At 37.0% G+C, this 20,774-nt stretch overlaps 2 protein-coding genes across 3 annotated transcripts in view; one reads left to right on the plus strand and one right to left on the minus strand.

Moving 5' to 3' along the window:
- The window catches only part of ablim2 (actin binding LIM protein family, member 2), a 72,928-nt gene extending 58,430 nt beyond the window's left edge, over positions 1-14,498 (minus strand). Inside the window, exon 1 of one of the 2 annotated variants that reach the window (XM_055229170.1) lies at positions 14,164-14,498. In XM_055229170.1, coding sequence (XP_055085145.1) covers positions 14,164-14,173 — 10 coding nt within the window. In that variant the 5' untranslated portion in view covers positions 14,174-14,498. The remainder of the gene's footprint in view (positions 1-14,163) is intronic. The other variant, XM_055229175.1, reaches the window with a different exon arrangement.
- Positions 14,499-15,975: 1,477 nt separating this feature from the next.
- Positions 15,976-19,447, plus strand: LOC117386179 (membrane-spanning 4-domains subfamily A member 4A-like). The gene is made up of 7 exons (XM_033983507.2): positions 15,976-16,112; positions 16,266-16,384; positions 16,452-16,559; positions 16,676-16,729; positions 16,888-17,028; positions 17,152-17,274; positions 19,140-19,447. The coding sequence occupies exons 1-7, from the start codon at positions 16,106-16,108 to the stop codon at positions 19,176-19,178; spliced, it is 591 nt and encodes a 196-aa protein (XP_033839398.1). The 5' UTR covers positions 15,976-16,105; the 3' UTR covers positions 19,179-19,447.
- The last annotated feature ends 1,327 nt before the right edge of the window (positions 19,448-20,774 follow it).

Consider the following 20,774-nt stretch of genomic DNA (forward strand, 5'->3'; position numbering starts at 1 on the left):
AAAATTCACCATGTCTCACATTTACACTATAATATCTGTACTGCACATAAGACCATTAAGGATTTCATCAGTTACACTGCAGTGACCTAATTTCTTGAACTTGACGGTACAATATTATAGGTTAATACATGATAGCCTTACTATCAAATTGACTTTCCAACCCACTTCAAAGTACCATTCTAGACTGGGACCATTGGAGATAACAGACTTGGATCCAGTCCGCAAAACCCCATAGGGATCACACAAAACCAACCACTGTAGACTTTATGTGTATCTCTGCAATGCACCATCGACCCCAATCCAGAACATGGTGTCATTTGCTCTAGACATTTGACACATTTTAAAGAGCAGCTTCCCTTAAGATGTACAAGCAAGAGAAGATGTTTTATCGTTCTCTTTATATACATATACAGAGAAATGGGTCATATTCGTGCCGTGCTAGACCACAGGGAGTAGAAGGGTTTCCTGAATTAGGGCAGTGGTCATTAATCAAGTTACTATTGCTTTAGTGTATACCTTTACATTATGGGGTAATAGTGGAGTGTTTGAGGAACCAGCAAGCACTGCCATTGTGTCCATGGGCAAGACACTTTATCTAAAACATCTACTATAATTAAAGTGCAGATGAATATGTGATATCTGGATTAAGTATTGGTACAAGACACTCAAAAGTATTGCAAATGTTGTTTTGACAATTTGCCAAATTTGAATATCGGGTATATTGTTTATAATTTAAAAAAAAATGTGCAAAATGCAGATTAAAAATAAAGCATGGGTAATTTTACAATCCTTTCACATTAGTCTGTTACTTTAAGACCCTGCAAATATTTTTTTCCATATATTTGAGCTCATCGCAGTGATAATTAGGATGCTTGGACTGCATAAGTGAGGAATAACTTGGGCAACTGAAAAAAATTTAAAGTAGACCTGTTCTGCAAAATCAACTTTTCAGAGCTTTTAACCATGTTATAGTTGTTTTCCCTCACCATTTACTCACCCAAAGTTGTATTTGGAGTGATTCATGCATGTTTGAGCAATCTTTAATCACTTATTTTCAAGACATAATATTGCCGATCCCTGTACTTCATTCTCCAGTTTTATTTTCATAATCATCAACACGCGTAGAATTCGGGTAGTTTTGCATATTCATTTTGGTACACATTTGTTTTAATCTGCTGCTAACATGATCTGCAGCTATCCAGCAGAGGTGACTCTTTGTTGTGATCACGTTTACGGCAGCATCAGCTCCCACTGGGCACTGCAGAAGTCAGTGGACTCGTTTCTTTTAGTAAGTGGGTTTAGATTTATAATGTGAGTTCAAATTTGTAAATTATAGCAAAATGATCCACAGATATCATAGATTATAGATACAGAGCAGACACAAGTACAATATGTCTTCTTTAAAATGAACTAGTGCTGTTTTTCACCTTTTAAGATAATAAAAATCCTAACCCTAACCAAATATTGAGATATTCTACTTTTTGTCAATATCGTATATAAAACACACTATTAAACCAGACTAAATAACACACAAGAATATGCAAATCAGTATTTCAAATTGCTACCCTCTGAAACTGGAACAACTAATTTGTGTCAAAGTCTTACTTATGACAGTGCCAGCCAATAATACAATAAGCAATATTTGTCCAACTTTAAATGTGCCAACATCACATATCAAATATTAGACTCTTTCATTGGTCTGTTTAATAAGGTTTGACACAAGATCATACAGTCGTTTAAATTCCCAATACACTGCAGCACTAGCTTGTCATCAGAGCGAGAAAGATAAATGAGGCTGTAACCACTGGCAACGGGAAAGAGGGGATAGAGGAAGTGGGAGAAGTCGTGGGGCGGAGGAAAAGCTGCCTGACCTAGAATGACTCCACACTTCTGATGATGCATTATTACTTGCAGTTTATTATACGACGCAATGTAAAGATGAATAACTGAGTGTGGTAATCTTGAGTGTGATATTAGCTTTCAAAGTGGTAAGTATCAAAGTTGTGGAGTAAATTTGCACAGGTATAGACCAGTGATGCACTACAGGCAGCTGACAGTGCAGAGAAGTAACATCGAGCCAGTCTAAAGCTCATGTTATAGGATTAGGAAGCACCAGGCAGAGAGGAAATATATGACAAAAATCTCCACTGAATTAACAGCACATATCTGGCTCATAGAATTAATCTCTGAGCAAATGTGTTTTTTCTTGAAGTCATACTAGGATGTTTCTAAATATTTAAAGTTTAAAGGTCCTATATTACACAAAATTGACCATGTTGTTACGTTGTTACCTCCTCAAAAACATACCTGCAGCTGTGCTTTGTTTGCATTATTAGTCTATCTGCATCTACAAAGCTCAAAATGCTCTGTTCCACCTTGTGATGTCCTGTAGTGGTAGTTTTACCTTTAGTTCAGTAGAGACTAGAAATTCAAGGACTGAAATGATCCAAATGATTCTAGTGAAGGAGTTTAAAAACATAGTGGAGCACTTCCTATGCTGCCACATGACACCACAAGATTAGTACTTGAGATGGCAAAACTTTTTTATATAAATATATTTGTACCTGAATGAAATCACTATCACATCAACAATCTACACATCAAAAAAGCTATAATAATCAAAAACAGGACAATTCGTACAAGCTGCTCACTTTTGAAAATAAGTAGATTTTTGTTTATTTATGTATTTAATTAAAGATACAGTGTGTAATTTTTTCTGTGAAGGGTCGGCCACCTGCTTGTCTCCATGGAGATGCTATTGCTCTACCTGGAATGTCCCTCAATATGGCATCATTAAACCGTTCTATCTCCATTAAGGCAACCACATCACACCACCAGGCAAGTTACAGGCCAGATCAGTGGAGAGGAGAGCCTGCTCAGAGTAAATGTGTTTATTCAATGTATTTGTGAGAAGTAACACCTGTAATGAAATGCTAAATAGATACATTTAATGCCATAGTGAGTATTCCAAGCAAAGCAATAACATCTTCATGTAGACAAATAGGAGGTTGACCCCCCCCACCAATAAAGTCACATAATGAACCTTTAACTCCTATGATGAAAAGCCGTCATGTATAGCCAATAACAATCCGTATTATCCTTAGGGTTGTTTTTCCTTAGGGTTGTTTTTGTTGAATGCATTGAGGCAGTCTATAACAGACAAATCACAGCAGGAGAACGCACACTTGTACACACTTGGGAGAAAGTGAATTGATGAATAATTCAGAGGTGCACAGCGATCTAGCCTTCGTCTCCTCTCTCTCTCTTCACGTCACGGTAATCTGATCGGCCATTAAAGTGCGCACTTAGCTCCTCGGCCCGGATTCTCCCATCATGCATCTGGACAAACAACATCCAAGTATTCAGTCTCTTATGTTGCTATAGTTGTAATCACATTATTACGTTATGGAAATATGGAATTCCAATCTTTCTGCATGGTGGGATCCATTTCCACAATGAAGTGCACAAAGAAGTTTACTGATAATTTCAAATGAACTTGATTGTTGTTTCAGTAAAAAAATTGTGTATCAAAACAAGAATAAAAAAAAATACTCTTGGATATTGTAAAACAAAAGTGGGCTTATTTTGAAGTTAAAATTAGCTTTATATAAAGGAAATTTTAACAACTGATTCCACTGCAAGTTGATTCATGTTTTTGCCACTGGTGGCTTTTGATAAAAATCTATATCTATATCTATAATCTAGATTTACTCAGCAAAAAGTAGCCTATTTGTTAACTGGGTAGAAAATATGCAATCCATATTACAGCTAACATTGAAAACCTTAACAAATGAATGGCTTCAAATCCATTCATTCTGTTAGCAAGTGGTTACTGAAGTAAAAGTACAGAGACCGGAACTAAAACTACTCAAGTAAAACTAGAAGCATCACATGAGCAATCTACTTAAGTAAAACTATTAAAGTACTTGTTTAAAAATGTACGTAAAGAGTAAAAAGTAAAAGCATTTTGTGGATATTTTGAGGTCTTATAAGGCTTCAGATATAGTGATTTTAATAAAGATTTGTGCTGAATTTTGTTCAATAGAAACTATTGAATAGTTTTTCTAGCTTTTTTTTTGTATATTTTTGTTTGACCAAAATACAAATGTGTTAAAATAAACCCTCAGTCTTTTCTGCAGGTCTCAGACAATGAAAAAAAAACTTTTACTTTTCAGTCCAGTTCAAAAATGTAGTGGAGTAGAAAGTACAGATACCTAACATTTTTACTTAAAGAGCACATATTACACAATTTTATGATCTATGTTATAATGTTGTTTCCTCAAAAACATACCTGGAGTTGTTTTTTGTTAATTCACACACGTTTAACACACATATTCTGTATATTTAGGTTTAGATTTTCTCTCAGACTGAAAACACTCTGTTCCACCTTGTGATGTCACGTGGTAATACAGGAAGTGCTCCACTGTGCCTGTAAACTCCATACACCTTCAGTAGAATCATTTGGATGATTTCAGCCCTGGAATTGCCAATCTCTACTGAACAAAAAGTAAAAGGTAGCTGTTAATTTGGAAACTACCACTTCATGACATCACAAGGTGGAACAGAGCATTTTGAGCTTCGGAGATGTAGACAGACCAATAATAAAGGATTACTCAAGCATGTGTGAATGAAACAAAACACAAATTCATGTATGTTTTTGAGGAGATAACAACATTCTAACATGGCTTAAAGTCAATTTTGTGAAATATAGGACCTTTAAGTACAGTACTTTACTACTTTTACTATGTTACTTTCCACCACTGGCCTTAGCATAGACTATTATTTGACCACATTATCATGACATTTCATAGCATATAGCAAGACTGCTGCACTATTGAACCTAGCACTATTTCACAGGCCAAGCTTAGCACATGACAACACACTGTTTTATATAATTAGTGGGATGATGTAACTTACTTGTGAGACGTGGTGACTCAATTGTACTAGACTTAAATGTGGTGTGTCGCCTCCGCCACTGCAATAAAATCAATATCTCATTAAAACGTTGTGTAGAATTATTGCAATGATTTATGGGCATGGTTATTCTGACTGAAACCAAAAGTAAACAACAAATACATAATTCAACAATCTTAAGTGACATTTGGTACTAGAGCACATTGACGTGATCGCATGGTTGACTCTGGGAATGGTCATATAAATGTCATTGCCCCAGCATGTTTATCTCTCTGTCTCAATTAATAGAAGGCTACATGGTGTATGCAGCACAGCGCGGTGTACAAAGAATACAATAAGATATGACTGAGACCTTTAGAGTGGCAGTAGACTGCAATGGGATTTTATAATGTTATTTTCTTTGAATGCAATGCCATGTGTGCATAAACCTGTGTAGCTTTCTAGAGTATATGAGAAAAAATAAGTAAGTTCTACTTAAATAAATACAGTAACGTTAATTTAACTAACTTAATATGATTTGAATTATACTGTTTATCTACACGTGTTGGTTACAATTTCAGTAACCAACAGTGAATGTATCCAACTCAGTCTTATTTACTGACTTGATGTGTGGCCTCAAACAAAAAGACAGGAAAAAATACACTGTAAATTAAATCTAATTATATAGGCACTGTATCTGATTTGTATTGTCTTAAAAAACCCTCAAAAAAACTAGTTAGTAATTAGTTATTCCTCACTTTTTCATTCCGAGCATCCTAATTACTCACTGCAATGAGTTTATAAGCTCCTTTCACAACTATCAGAGACCAGGGCAGAGTGTGCGTCAAAGTGATACTACAACAGTTAGCATGCTAATTACTTCCTGGTTACTTCCCTTTTACAATAATGCCTATACTGGGGTCAAACTATTTAAAAATGTTCATATTACACTTGGGACATTATGGGATATTATATGGAATTTGATAACTTGATAAAAAAAAAATCTATTTTGCGTATTACCCCCTCTTTAACTGTATTACATGAACAAAAATCAGGTACAACCCCTTTAATTACAAAATCATAGAGCCTAAATGGAAAGGTATTATGAGTTTGAACTTGCTGATACATAACAATCTAATTACACATATTAAGTTCCCAACCTACCACAGAATATTCTCCATTTGTTGTGTCTGCTGAAGGTGCATTCATTTACTAAAGTACCACTGGTCCAGTATAATCACATGGATCTATTTGAGTCCCTGGAGCCACATAGGACTAACAACATCCCCACCTCCATCAAAGCCCCATGTAAAACAGCAGGCGGCAGGGAAATGTCACAGGGTCACGCCACATTGCAGCCTTAATTACCACTGTGTATGTGTGTGTGTGTGTGTGTGTGTGTGTGTGTGTGTGTTTGTGTGTGCGCATGTGTGTGTGCGAAGACTGGATGTAACACTATGCCAGCAACTTTGTCCAATACCAATGAGGAGAAGGACTGCTGCCATACCCAGTCCAGCTGAGTCTAGTCTATTTGGGCAAACCATTGTATTATTACATGGATCAATAACAATTAAGGTAATCAAAGAAACTGTGGACTAAATGGTCAAATGCAGATTAACTCCACATTAATTTGAAGGTAGCACATCCCCTGTATGACTAAAACCATACCTCTGAACATTATCCATGGAGATCATAGACTGTATAAAGTGAACTAAGCAAGTGTGACATCACCCATAGCGTTCAGCTCCAGTCAAATGAAGCTCATCGAGGCTAGCAGTTATGGGGCAAATTTAGAGTCAAGTTCCACATTTGGAATTCTGACCACGAGTATCATAGCAAACAAAGAGCCTATCCGGAGAGAGGCTGTTGATGGTAATGCCCCCGCCTGCACTGCTGGTTTAGCAGGGAGCGGGCACTTTGCAGCATTCTCAATCAAACTTGTTGCTAATGCAGTGACCTCAGGGAAAGAAGATTCGTCTGTTGTTAATGCCCATATCTTGATTTACGGACAAAATGAAGAAGTAAAAATACCAGGCTCAGGTAGAGAGGGTTAATACAAAAAATTTAAGACTAAAATGACAGCATTTTGACAGCAGCAGTTACAGAGAAAGGGCCGACAGTTTTCCAGTAGAAAGTGAACTCAAGCCAGAGATGATGGAGACGGAAACACGCCCATGCTCATTTCCTATTTGAAACTTGGCGGCTAGCAGTTTAGCTATGTCCATTTATATATACAGTCTATGATGGAGATAGATACATTTTATGCTAACTATGGAGTGTGGAATGTTATGAAAAAAAGGAACAACATTTCCATGGAAAGTAACAATCAGGTTTGTGGAGATGCAAGCCTGCTCAGATTAAGAATATATGTTTATTATAGTCTTTGTTTTAGGCTTTAACAAGGAAAGTGTTCAGACATAAAAAAGGGTGTGGCAGCGATGAAGATTCTAAGGCAAGGTTAAGGTAAATAGGTGTGGGAAAGAACTTTGATTCACTTGAGAAGACTGAAATATGAACTGATGAACAAATACAAGACTAACATGCATTTCAGAACAAGTTTGTAGAGGTCTAAATTACAGTGTTCAGAGATTATACATAATAATAATACCCCATGGAGATGCTTGTTTTTGCAAACCTAACTGCCGCCTCTGCTACTAGCTATTTACGATCATTCATATTTCTATATACCCTACTATATATTGATGTATACTGTCAGTCTTGCTTTCTCCACCACTCCAAACTCATTGCCAACATTGTGTCAACATAACTATTGTCATACCAGACAAACTGTGAAGGCCAAACAAACACGCCCACAGCTACAAGCACAAGGCACATGCTACAAGCTGCATACCTCCTGTTTAGCCCGTTTAGTAAAAAGCTAACCTACATTATTTACAAGAGCTAAGCTGTACTGGTGTGACATAGCTGTAACAGCACAACAACAAGCCAAAGAGTACTACAACTATAATTTGTTTACAGGAAATAAGTATTTAGCAGTCAAATTCAGTCAGTAGTTGCCAATCCAATGTTTAAGTTACAGAATTGGTCATGTTTTAATATAGCACTCCACATTGAAGGCACTCAAAAAGCTTAACATCAAGGAATCACTCACCCATTCACACACACATCCATACACCAGTGTACACAGACACTGGGGGCAAGGTGGGTTAAGTGTCATGCCAAAGGACACAACAACAGCATTCATCTGTGAAAGCTAGAATCCCACATCCGGATCTGGCCGTTAAACCGATGATGTCTATGTCGAGAGCAGGATTTTAACCACCAACCTTCGGATTAGTAGACAAACACTGTACCAGCTGAGCTATTGTCACCCCAAAACATCCACTAAACCAATTTAATAGCTAAATAATCCTGGAGGTGAGTCTCTGGGCGCAGCATTACCTTCACTGACTGTTAATTACAGGTTGCCCAGAAGCACTGAATGAAAGATGGGTCAAATTTCAGATTTCCCTCTTGTCACAATAATAAAATTTCAAACTCAATCTCAATACTAAGGAACATTCTCGATATTTGATACTGAGATGATATTAAAATACACAATTTAGACTGTGTAATCCCTCAACTGTCCAGGTGTGTTCCATAGTGGTCCATGGGCATATACTAGTCTATGTGGTCTTGTTCTGATACTGCTTAAGATCATTCTTAAGCTATTCAGGAAAGGTTAATTTCTGTCCTTTGAATGCGGATTTTAATTACACTAGATTTAGTAATGCTTAGTATATTTTCTATACTTTTGACAACCCTAATAGTTGGTTAAATATAATCTAAACACGCAAACAACAGAACAATTTTTATTCATACATCAATCAATTTATGCAACTGGATTCAAATGTGTATAATTCGAGTTGATTATATATTGTTACAACTGGTTTTCAAAAGGTGTGTCTATGCTGTAACAATGTGATATTTTGTGTTCAGTTCAAGGTTGACACCTTTTATTGTTTTTGTAACTGTTTACGTGTTGCTATTAACGTAACTGCTTTTGTAAGTGACACTTGGTTGCTATGTCGACTAGTTGAGAAATTGAGACTGCTGTTGTTTTGCGCCTGTTTTGTGCTTGTTTTGGAGTGGGTTACGGCCTACAGTAGCCCTTGTGTTCAGAAAATAAACAACAAGAAAAACTTTGGTGTGTTTCCTCACACCAGTATACTACAATACGTTTTACAGCATTATTCTCCAAAGTACAAGAATAATAGAGTGCTTCAAAAGTAGACATTAACCACTTGCCTAGATAGATGTAAGTGCATTCAAGATAGAACAGGACTACAAGTATGCAATGAAAACAATCACAAAAGAAAGTTGAAGTACCATAGAAACTAGAGCTGCAAGATTAATCAAAGCGAGATTCCTATTTAAATGCATGCAGTTAACAAATCTCAAAGGCTGCAATTTTTTAACTATGATCATTTCCCTCACAAACAATGAAGTATCTTGTCTTTTTCTGCATAAAACCTGCTACTTTAGATGTGTGCAAACATGTTCTGAAATGTGATTCTTGTATTAGTTTGCTAGTTCATATTTCATGAACTTTGAACAGAATCCCATTAGTAGAACATAAATCAAAAATCGTAAGTGCAATGCTTAGAAAAAATGACAGTTTGATATTTTCCCCAAATCATTTAGGCCCACTAGAAACAGATATTAAAAGACTACCTTATTTTTTGTTCATAAGGGTTGCGAGTTGCGACATGTGATAATTAAGAAAACTGTAGGTGCATTAAGATTACCCCTGGAGGCTTAAAGAATACCATTGCTATTCGTTTGAGACATATCAGATCAGTTACACCGGTAGCATTTAAGTAGGGAAAAGAGGTTTGGAAAAAAACACTATCGATCTTATGACCTGTGGCTGTAACCTGAGCTGGAATTAACCTCCATTCTCCGATCATCCATCCCTTTTAGTCCCTGACACTTGGTCCCTGTGGTGACAGGTCTACTTCGCCTGGTAATAATGTATGTCGCTTTGGGAAAAACATGGGAACCAAAGTTAAATTCTGTTGCTAATTGAAGCGAATGTTAGGGCTGCAAGATTCATTGCAGTTGAATCAAAATCACAATTTCAAAGGACACAATTAGCAAAACCAACAAAATAAAAAAAATAAAACTGCTAATCCTGTAGTTTCGATCTGTACAAACGTGTTCATAAATGTGATTCTTGTATTAGTTTGTCAGTTCATATTTCAGTCTTTTTGTCAATTCTTCTAGACATTAAGGCTGCAAGATCAATCATAATCGAAATTAAATTGAAATTTGAATGGACGCAATTAGCAGATCTCAAAGGCTGCAACTTTCCATAAACTCCATAAATAACAGTTTTTTGTCAATTCTCCTGAACATGTTTAAATTGTGAATTTTGAACAGAATCCTATTATTAAAAATAAATTGCATAATCACAATGCTTCACAGAAAAATCGCAATTACGCCCATCAATACTTCATCGAGCAGCTGAGGAACGACCATCACTGAGTTCATCTTCATCTCCTCCATCACGGTGTGTGGTATGCTGGCGCCACTGTTGAGAAAATGATTGACTGCAGCCTCCCATCTCTCCAGGACTTGTATGTCTCCAGGACTCCGAGGCGAGCACATCATACCTGACCCTTCTCACCCTGGACACGGACTATTTGAGCCTCTTTTGAGTCCATTTGGACCAGAACCCCTGTTTCCCTCTGCTATTGGACTTATGAACACTCTATAATACTTACAACAACTATACCTTTACCTTATTTTAATGTATGCCCTTATGTTTTCTTTATTTTATTTTATCATAGTTCATATTATTATTCTATGTTTAATGTTGCACCAGAATGCCACAGCAAGTTCTTGGTTTGTGAATTTTCACTGACAATGGCTATAAAACTAATTCTGATATTTTTTCCAGGTATCGTTCAGCCGTAGCTAATCTAATTGCTGTGGTAAAGACTGTAATCAGCTAATATAGTGGTGCTTTTATAATTATATAATAAGTAAATGCAGACGCCAGTGTGTCAAAGCAGCAGGGTGTGTTCAAGCCAAGCCCATTTGAGAGGTTTATTTTAGCCAAAGATCCTCACTCTTCCACTGTGACCAAGTAGAACAGGTCAAACACACATGGCTATAGATGTTAGCATACAGTACTAATCAGGCATTCTTCAACCCTGTACAGAATAAGCCAAAGCATATTACAAATTTAATTTTTTATTTGTTCTGTTGCGATTGTGATTAGATTTGCAATGTATGTTTCAAAGGTAGGATTTTGTTCAGAATGCACATTGTAAACAACTCCTGGAGTGTTAACATTTGAGAGAAAGCTGAAATATGAACTGATAATCGAATACAGTAATCCAATACATTTTAGAACAGGAAAAAGAAAATAGATTTTGAGATTCTACCAACTAAATAACTGTAGCCTTTGCGATAAATATGCCAACTCCAACTGCGATTTGATTGCCACATATTGGGGCCTGAGTGATTAGCTTCACTGGACAATAGCCAAAATTGTCTACAAGCTACTACTCTCATCAATGACTTTGATATAGGTTGACAAATGTGTGCATGTAAATTTTATAGAAACCGCAACATAACCACAATCCGGGTTAGAAACTGAAAACTTCAAGAAATCAAACCCAAGACCTTATAGCTGTGAGTCAAGAGAACTAAAACACAGTGTAAGATATTTTTTGGCCTATGATTGAAATCAATGTCATTGCACTGTCACGATTCCAAGAGCTTGAAAATAACAGGATAAGTTTAAAAATGACAACAAATGAGCGAATGTGGTGGGAACAGGAAAGAAAGTAATCAGGACTGGTGAAGGCAGGAAGTGCATTGTTCTGGTCCTGTCTTATCTAAAGGCATATGTCCAGTGAAGAAAACCAAAAACAAAGAGTATGAAACAACATCTTACCCAGGAACAATTCAATAAAATCCAATGTAATTTATACTATGCTCATTATAGCTTTAGACGCCATTTCCAGCATGAATATTGACACATTTACTTTTTTTCGGTAGATATGTATTTGAAGAGGGGCTATTTTTTACATATATGGGGTATGAACTGCTAACACATACAGTAACATATTTAGATTACCATGTTACCTTTTATTGTTTCGAAAATGCTATAATCACCAAAAACAACGTATTAATATGTTTCACTTTCATTTTGATGCTCTGAGTCTCCCCTCCCTTTGCTCTCTACATTAAGTCACTCTGCCTTCAGAGCGCTCTCACCTCACAATCAGCATACATCCCACTAATGAAATTGTATACACTTGCTGTACACAGTTTTTAAGCATGTTTTTGTTTACGGAGAACTGTCATGTGGGAGCATGGGTAATTTAGGCTTGGGGCTGAGCTTTGCACAAAATCTTACAGGTAACCATAAGGAGAGTTTGAATAGGGCTTGGGAGAGATCGCTACTGGTTGTTGTTGCCCCAGGACATCTCCTCTAATATTTGAACCTTTCTTATTTAAAGCTGTACTTACTTGAAGCATACATAATAGTTCCATAACAGATTTTTATCTGTTTTGTTATCAAGGAACAGAAAAAACAAATAGAAGAAGCCTTAGTTTTGAGGGCTGGAGACAAAACACAACTCCACCAACTTGGTTAAAACCTCAAAATTGTTACCTCATACCTTTAGAAAACATAGACAATATAATTATGCCCGATTGCTAGTTTACTAAAACAAAGCACAAACATCAGGTACAGACACACTCAAGTCCACTGTCAGGGCAACATTCTTCCAGGGGTCAAAAGTCAAGCGTCTTTACAGCCATCACAAACCAGTCCCAGACAAACAGCAGCTCTTATAAGGCACTTTACAGCCGGCCGTTAATGACTTTCTCCATACATGATTCTGTACTCTCATTAGCAGATCGGCCACTTCTCCTCCGCAGTGCTCTACTCATTAAGACCAACATCCATCAGAGCTCTCCGCATCCGACTCCATAAATAGGAGCATGAATGTAAACACGGAAGATATGATAACAACTAAAATCTATGGAGCGTTAGGCTAGAGCATTTGGGGTGTTGGAAGTATTATGTAATAGATGAGTGAGAACATCTGTTGAGGAGGCTCAGCTGTCAAATATTACAGTTATTTTAAGTTGAGTAGGAATAATAACAAACATGCCACAAGCAATGCATAACATAAAGAACATATATGCAAAAGAAGTAGCCTAAAAGTAATTCCACCCTAATCTCTGTTTAAGCAAAATGCCCTTGTTGCCACAGACACTTAGGAGTGAGGAAGATTAAATGGGGTTAACAACAGATGATTCAAGTGTTGGCAATTTTTAACACTGAAGTCATCATAAATCTTCTGAAGGTGTATGTATGGACTCCCGCCTAATGATGTCACAAAAACAAACAAGGAAATGCCAAAAGGAAAATATGATATTGCTCAACCATGCATGAATAAAACAAAACACAACACAAGTGTAGCTGTTGATGAAACGAGAACATTAGAACTTGGTCTGCCACAAGCTTGGAGATTTTGTTGCTTGGAATGTCCCACTGTAAAAATTAATATATTTTCAGTAATCAAAATACCCGTAGTCAAAATAGTTTCCAGGCAAAGCAATAACACCGCCATGGGGACAAGCAGTTGACAAACATGTGCTGCACTCTCCTTCAAAATTGCATAGAACATAGTACATAATTCACTAATAAAATGTTTTAACATTATCAGTTCCCATTGTAGTTCCTTCTCTCTCTACTGTGACATCTAAAATGTGTGATAATTCTCTACCACTGTACATATTTGCATGAAGAAAACAGGGTGTGCAGAACAACCTTTTGACAGTTAATCCACTGCACTACACTAACACGCCACCCCAGCGTGTCCCAGCCTTCTCTCTGATACACGTTCACCGCTTCTCAGACAATGAAGAGAGTGCAGCATTACCACCAATGACAGCAGCCTCCCTCAACGAATCACAGGCCCGCACAGATTCCACCAGAGTCGGCTTTATCAACAAGGGAGACTGCAGATGCGAGGGATGACTGGAGCTCTCTCATAACATGCTCTGAATGCATGACAATACAGATGGATGTAAACAGAACGCGTTACTTAGACTAACAGGCCTGTAATCCAGTTCAAACGCACTATTTTCAACTAATGCACTGACAATAAGATGCTATACTACACTATCATGAATTATTGAGACATGGAATTACGCATGAGTCATTTGACATCAGCTATTCTACGCAGCCAATGCGTTATAATACACGAAATACACTATTGGGTTAAGAAAAAAATATATTACCAGCGCTCATGGTGCCAGTCGGACCGTTCCCCAGTCAGATGATAACACGCAATAGAAATAAGACACTATCCTCATTGACAGTGCATGGAGGAGGACGGCAGCAGCAGGAGGAACCGCAGAGTGCGCACGAGCCTCGGGGATGCACAGGTCCACAGACTGGAGGAGGAGGGCGGGATTCTGCTGGAGGAGAGGGTCACGGAGAGGTACGCACACACCGGAGACAAACGTCCTGCCACGGGATTCACTGCGGACAGACGGCGCTGCTCTCTCTACGGCACGCACGAGACACATAGCAGGTTGGGCTGGGTGTGGGCGCGCCGCTGTCTAGCATCGCTACGTTAACGTGAGAGAAATGTGAACGACTGGGGTTTCCGGGGAAGGACTTCAAATTAAAAGTCATGGTTGGCGTGGATCTATTCAAATAGGAACATAATTAGTATAATTATTAGCCTATACCTAGTTATTATTATTATTATTATTATTATTATTATTATTATTATTATTATTATTATTATTATTATTATTATTATTATTATTGTTGTTGTTATTATTGTTATTGTTATTATTATTATTATTATTATTGTTATTATTAAAAACTTGCCTGTTATTTATGTATTTTTTTAAATAGGCCTGTACAATTTTAGAAGGAATTTTAGAAGCAATTTTGGACATACATACAGAGTCGTTGCCTAAATCTAGCCAAACTATAAATAAAGAAATATTTCACTTGAAAAAAAAAAATGAATAAAGGAGTAAATAGATTCATGTCATTTGTCTCTAAATTACAGGCTAATTGAGAAAAACTACATTACAGTACGTAAGCTTTCCCCAGGTGAAGAGTGCCGTGCAGTGATCGGGGGGCTTGGGCGTTTGGTCAGATGGCGTGTGCGACGTCCTTTGGCTCCACCTTGCGTTGATGGTGTGGTAATGCAACGGAATCAAGGTGTGGTAGGCATTATGTAGCCTAATAATAATAAAAAATAATAATAATAAAATTGTCACTTTTTAATGTAATAAACTCATGTACTGTAAAAAAAAAAGAGTATTGCAAAAATTGATTAAATGGTAACTGGAATTAAGGGGATGGGTGTATTTACAGCTCTCTTTATCAGTTTCCTGATCATTTGCCCCTCCTATGGGTTAGGGTTAAGAGTTAGATAGTAGGATTATGCATAGAGCCAGATAAAAGACGTAACCTGTAATTACCTCACAGTGTATTGCATAATGCAGTGAATTATTACAAGATGTGTTTAATTAGCCTATATGATCAAGTGACAGTTTTATTACATTTTTGATTATTATTAGGCTATATAATGCTGCATGAATATGGTTGTACCTTCTCCTGTATTGGATCTAAAAGTCCTTTACAAGAAAAAGCACTCTCAACTGTAAAATCTCTTTTTTTTTTAAATAATCTCTGAAAAGCTTGCAAGCACGCTTTGACCCCTGCCCCTATTTATTCCTCTTTATTTAGTTTTCAGTGGGACAGTGTGCATTATCTCTCTTGCACCAACTACATCCCAACTATATCCGATCTTGTCTTATTCACACCAAAGAAGTTGAATGTGTCAAATATGCTTCATCACACGTCTATCAGCACTGTACTTATGTAGACCGCATTCGTGGTTTTAGATGCTATATAATAAATATAAGGCTGTCTAATGATGATGATCTTCTCATATGTGAGTTGTATCCTAAAAGTGTATTTTTGACCTCATCAGAAAAACAGTCAATGGCACAGTCTGGGCAAAGCAGCCAATGGCGTGTCTGCCTGTGGTCAGTTGACTGAAGAGCGAGCGGAAGTGAGAGAACTGGGACACGCGCAGGGCGGAACCTTGGAAATATAACGGAGATCGCGCGCACGGAGAAGAAAGCTCAATAAGTGGCGCGTGAAACTTGTAGAAATCCGTGGCGTAAGTGACGCACTACGTGCACTGGTGACATGGCAGGTAAATAACGACACAGGTCTGTGGAGGTGACTTTGTGCAGCAGATTGTTTGTGCCTGCGCATGACGACGCTTGGAAAAACAGGAAACATGAATATCTGTGATGATTGTGATAACGAAGCACCAGTGATGGCGTAATATGTGGTTTTGTTGCAGAGGTGGCTCTTGTGGACCCGGACACCGGACTGTCCGACAGTCCTCTAGTGTCTGTGTCCTTTCAGAGGAACGAGCAGAGGAAGCTCAAGTTTCTGGAAGGAGAGCCCAAAGCCCTGGGGGTGGGTCTGTCTTTATTCTATTATTGTGCTTTACTTTACACAATTAATTAATAGTTATGTTGTCCAGATCACCCAAATCCTCTTGATCTTCTTTCACATGAGCTGTATAGCCACCTTAACGGCCAGTGGTCTAGGCAAAGAACTGGCAATACCTCACTTTGTTGCATCGGTTTTTGTAAGTACAGTCAGTATTTCCAGATTTAAAAAAAAAAAAAAAAAAAAATGAGCCATACATTTTACTCCTGTGGTCTTTTACATCACACTGAAGCTAAAAGAATGTTCATTTTGCAGATTTTTATTGCAGGAAGTGTGGCCATCGCAGCAAAAAATCTCCATCTTCCTACGGTATGTTTGTAAAAGGAAGAAATCACAAATACAAGTAGCAATGGTGCTGAATCAAATGTATAAGAGAATATGAACAAAAAAAATACATAGTAGAAAATAATTGTACATATTCCTTTATACAAAAAAACACAATTGAAATGTTTTCTGTAAATTTCAAGCTCAGGGCTTGTCTGGGAATGGAGATTTTTTCCAGTGTGGCCTGCCTTGTTAACCTAATCGTCTCCCTGCTCCAAATGGAGTCTCGTCATTCTTGCTATTATGTCTCAGACGAAGACAGACCGTACTGTTTGAATGCGGAGGTATGCAGATTTTATGATGTAATATCCTGCTGCAAAAAGTTTTCAATTTAAGGGCTATTTGATTCTCCACTGTACTTCATTGTAAATGTAAAGTGCTTCTTGTCCACCCTCTTGTGTCCATAGTCTGCCAATGCACATCTTTTTGCTGAGTTAGTGGTCATCCAAGTAGCTCTGTTTGCTATTTCTATCACTCTGGCGGTCTATGCCTGTAAGGTGGTCAACTGCTGCTCTCCTGCTCCAAAAGTGGTACGATGCACACTCACACTCACATACATGCATGTTTGTTGTGTTTCTATGCTTTTTGGGGATATGATATTGATTTAAATTTATTTCCTGGAAACTGGTCCTAACTTTAAAGGTCCTATATTATGCAAAATTGACTCTTATGAGCTTTAACTTGTGTTAGAATGTTGTTTCAATACCAAAAACTTACCTGGAGTTTTGTTTCATTCACACATGTTTGAGTAATCCTTCTTTATTATTCTGTCTACATCTCCAAAGCTCAACATGCTGTGTACCACTTTGTGATGTCATGTAGTTGTACTTTTCAGCTAACGGCTATCTTTTACCTTTTTGTTCAGTCAAGATTGGCAACTCCAGGGCTGAAATCATACAAATGATTCTAGTGAAGGTGTATAGAGTTTAAAAACACAGTGGGGTACTTCCTGTGCTACTACATGACATCACAAGGTGAAACATCTTTGTGTGTTAAACATGTGTGAATGAAACAAAAAACACATCTCCGGGGTTAGGGTTAGTGGGGTTAGTTAGGGTTTGTGATGATCAACATTATAACAGATCAGAAAATCGTGCAGTATGGCAAGGGAAGTTTATTTGTATAGCACAATTCGTACACAAGGTAATTCAAAGTGCTTTACAGAATAAGAAATGCATTAAAATCACAATAGAAACAAATCAAAACATACATAATCATCATAAAATTAACATTTAAAATAGAAGAGTGAAGAATAAAAACCTTTCAGTCATATGCACAACTAAATAGAACTGTTTTGAGCCTGGATTTAAACATTGCCAAAGTAGAGGCCTGTCTCTCCTCTTCAGGAAGATTGTTCCAGGTTTTAGCTGCATAAAACTCAAATGCTGAACCCCTTGTTTAGTCCTGACTCTGGGCACCACCAGGAGGCCTGTCCCTGAAGTCCTCAGAGTGTGAGATGGTTCATATGGCACTAACATGTCGGAGATGTACTTTGGTGCTAGGCCATGGAGAGACTTGTTCACAAGCAGAGCTGGTTTAAAGTCTGTTCTCTGAGCCACAGGAGCCAGTGCAAGGACCTGAGCACAGGACTTAAGTGCTCATACTTCCTAGTTCTAGTCAGGACCCGAGCAACAGCATTTTGGGAACTTTAACCATAGCCAATACTTGCTCAAACTTAAAATAAACCCTAAACCTTGAGAGCCTTGAAAGGCGCCTAACAAATAAAATGTATTATTATTATTAAACCTAACCTAAATTAACCCATATCTTAACTTTAAATCATGTTGTTCATCTAATACTTATGCCATGGGGACCTGGGTTTTTCGCCCATAAGGGAGGCAGGTCCCCCTGATGTCATAAATATACACCCAACACCCAACAGTTTGTACAAATATCTTTTTTTAAAGAGCCCATATTATATTTTCTCATCTAATGATATAATGTTGTTTCCTCATCAAAAACATACCTGCTGAGTTCTTCTCTCATACAGAAAACACTCTTTTCCACCTCGTGATGTCATGTGGTAACACAGGAAGTGCTCCACTCTGTTTTTAAACTCCATAGACATTTACTAGAGTCATTTGGATAATTTCAGATCTTGAATTGCCAATCTCTGCTAAAAAAAAAAAAGGTAATAGGTAGCAGTTAACTTAAACTACTGCTTCATAACATCACAAGGCGGAACAGAGCATTTGGAGCTTTGGAGATGTAGATAGCCTAATATTGCAGAGTTACTCAAATGAATGAGTGAATGAAACAAAGCACAACTCCAGGTATGTTTTTGATGAGGTAACAGCATTACATTAAATTATATTATATTATTGGAACATTAATACATTTCTACCAGTGTAAAAAATGAAAAGTCTCTAATACATATAAATTGTTGTGCTTTCAGCCAGTGATAATGATACAAGCTCCTCCTGCCCCACAGTGAGGATAGCTGGAAACAAGGTCCATCATTTGCTACAATGTAATATAAATGTCTGTGTCTCAGTACTAACAGCATGTTTGCTATGACAGCTAGTAATATCTATAGTATTATTACACTGCACTGTATGTAAGCATTTTTTGTAATTCTATGTAGCATTACCGTTTTGTGAATTGCCCTTGTCATTTAGGATTACATAAATCACATATTTGAGTTTTAAATTGTTTGTTTGCATGTACTTTTATGATTCTATGATTTTTAATAAAGACATGTTTAAAAAAATATATTTGTAAATGTGATGTTTTTACTTAAAAGGCCCATATTACATTATTTTCTGATCTAAGTTATGTTTCTTCATCAAAAACATACCTGGAGTTTTGATTTATAGTTCTGTAATTCCACATGGGTCTAGTTCATTTTGTCCAATTTGTAGGTTTCTTGAATGAAAATTTACAGTGTAAAAAATTCACATGTGAGATTTATTTCATTCACACATGTTTAACACACAAACCCTGCATATTTAGGCTTAGTTCTTTAAAAACAACAGTGTTCCACCTTGTGATGTCATGTGGTAATACAGTATGGTCCACTGTGTTTTTAAACTCAACATCTTCACTAGAATCATTTGGATGATTTTATCCCTGGAATTGCCAATCTTTACTGAACTAACAGTAAAAGGTAGCTCTTAACTTTAAAAGTATCGTGTCATGACATCACACGGTGGAAAAGAATATTCTGAGCTTTGGAGATGTAGACAGAATAATAAAGGATTGCTCAAACATGAGAATGAAACAAAACACAACTCCAGGTATGTTTATGGTGATGATGCAACATTCTAACACAACTTAAAGCTCACAAGAGTCAACTTTGTGTAATATAGGACCTTTAATAGAAGAATTTAAAATTACATTACACAATTTTTGACAGTTCAGAAGTGGTACTGCTACAGTAAACCACAATATAATTTATTTTATTCCATTGTTAGCACATGACTGGTCAGTGTAATATCATGGGTAGGCTAGGCTATTGTTGGGGTGATGATGAAGGGCCTGTGACTTCTGAAACATCTGCTCAGTTGCCATCTGTAATAAAAAGATGTACAAAATTGTATAAAATGTATAACAGATGTGTAAATGTATAAAATGAAATAGGAAAGCAATGAATATCTCCTGTTAAATATCAGCATTTTTATATGAATTTTTGCCTGTTGCTTTTAGACGATAGGCCGATCTTCTTTTGGTTATAGGTCCTATATTATGCAAAATTGACTCTAAGCCATGTTAGCTCTTTGTTACCTCCTTGAACATACCTGGAGTTGTAGGGTTTGTTTTTTGTTTTTTGTTTTTTTTGTTTTGTTTTTTTGTTTTTTTGTTTTTTTTTTCATTTACACAGCTACATTTTACCTTTTGTTCAGTAAAGACTGGCAATTCCAGTGCTGAAATTATTGAAATGATTCCAGGTGTATGGAGTTTTTAAAACACAGTGGAGCACTTCCTGCATTACCACATGACATCTCAAGTGTTTTCAGTTTGAGAGAAGAACTCAGCCTATATATCCAGGTATGTTTATTATGGGGAAACAACAGTATAACATAGATCAGAA

The sequence above is a fragment of the Periophthalmus magnuspinnatus genome, chromosome 18, assembly GCF_009829125.3.
Source record: "Periophthalmus magnuspinnatus isolate fPerMag1 chromosome 18, fPerMag1.2.pri, whole genome shotgun sequence".
Classification (NCBI taxonomy): domain Eukaryota; kingdom Metazoa; phylum Chordata; class Actinopteri; order Gobiiformes; family Gobiidae; genus Periophthalmus; species Periophthalmus magnuspinnatus.

What these genes read in the sequence shown, in the direction of transcription:
- LOC117386179 (XM_033983507.2), top strand. An exon ending in ACTTTGTTGCATCGGTTTTT is followed by an intron (nt 16,560 to 16,675) that starts GTAAGTACAGTC and finishes TTCATTTTGCAG; the next exon opens with ATTTTTATTGCAGGAAGTGT. An exon ending in AAAATCTCCATCTTCCTACG is followed by an intron (nt 16,730 to 16,887) that starts GTATGTTTGTAA and finishes GTAAATTTCAAG; the next exon opens with CTCAGGGCTTGTCTGGGAAT.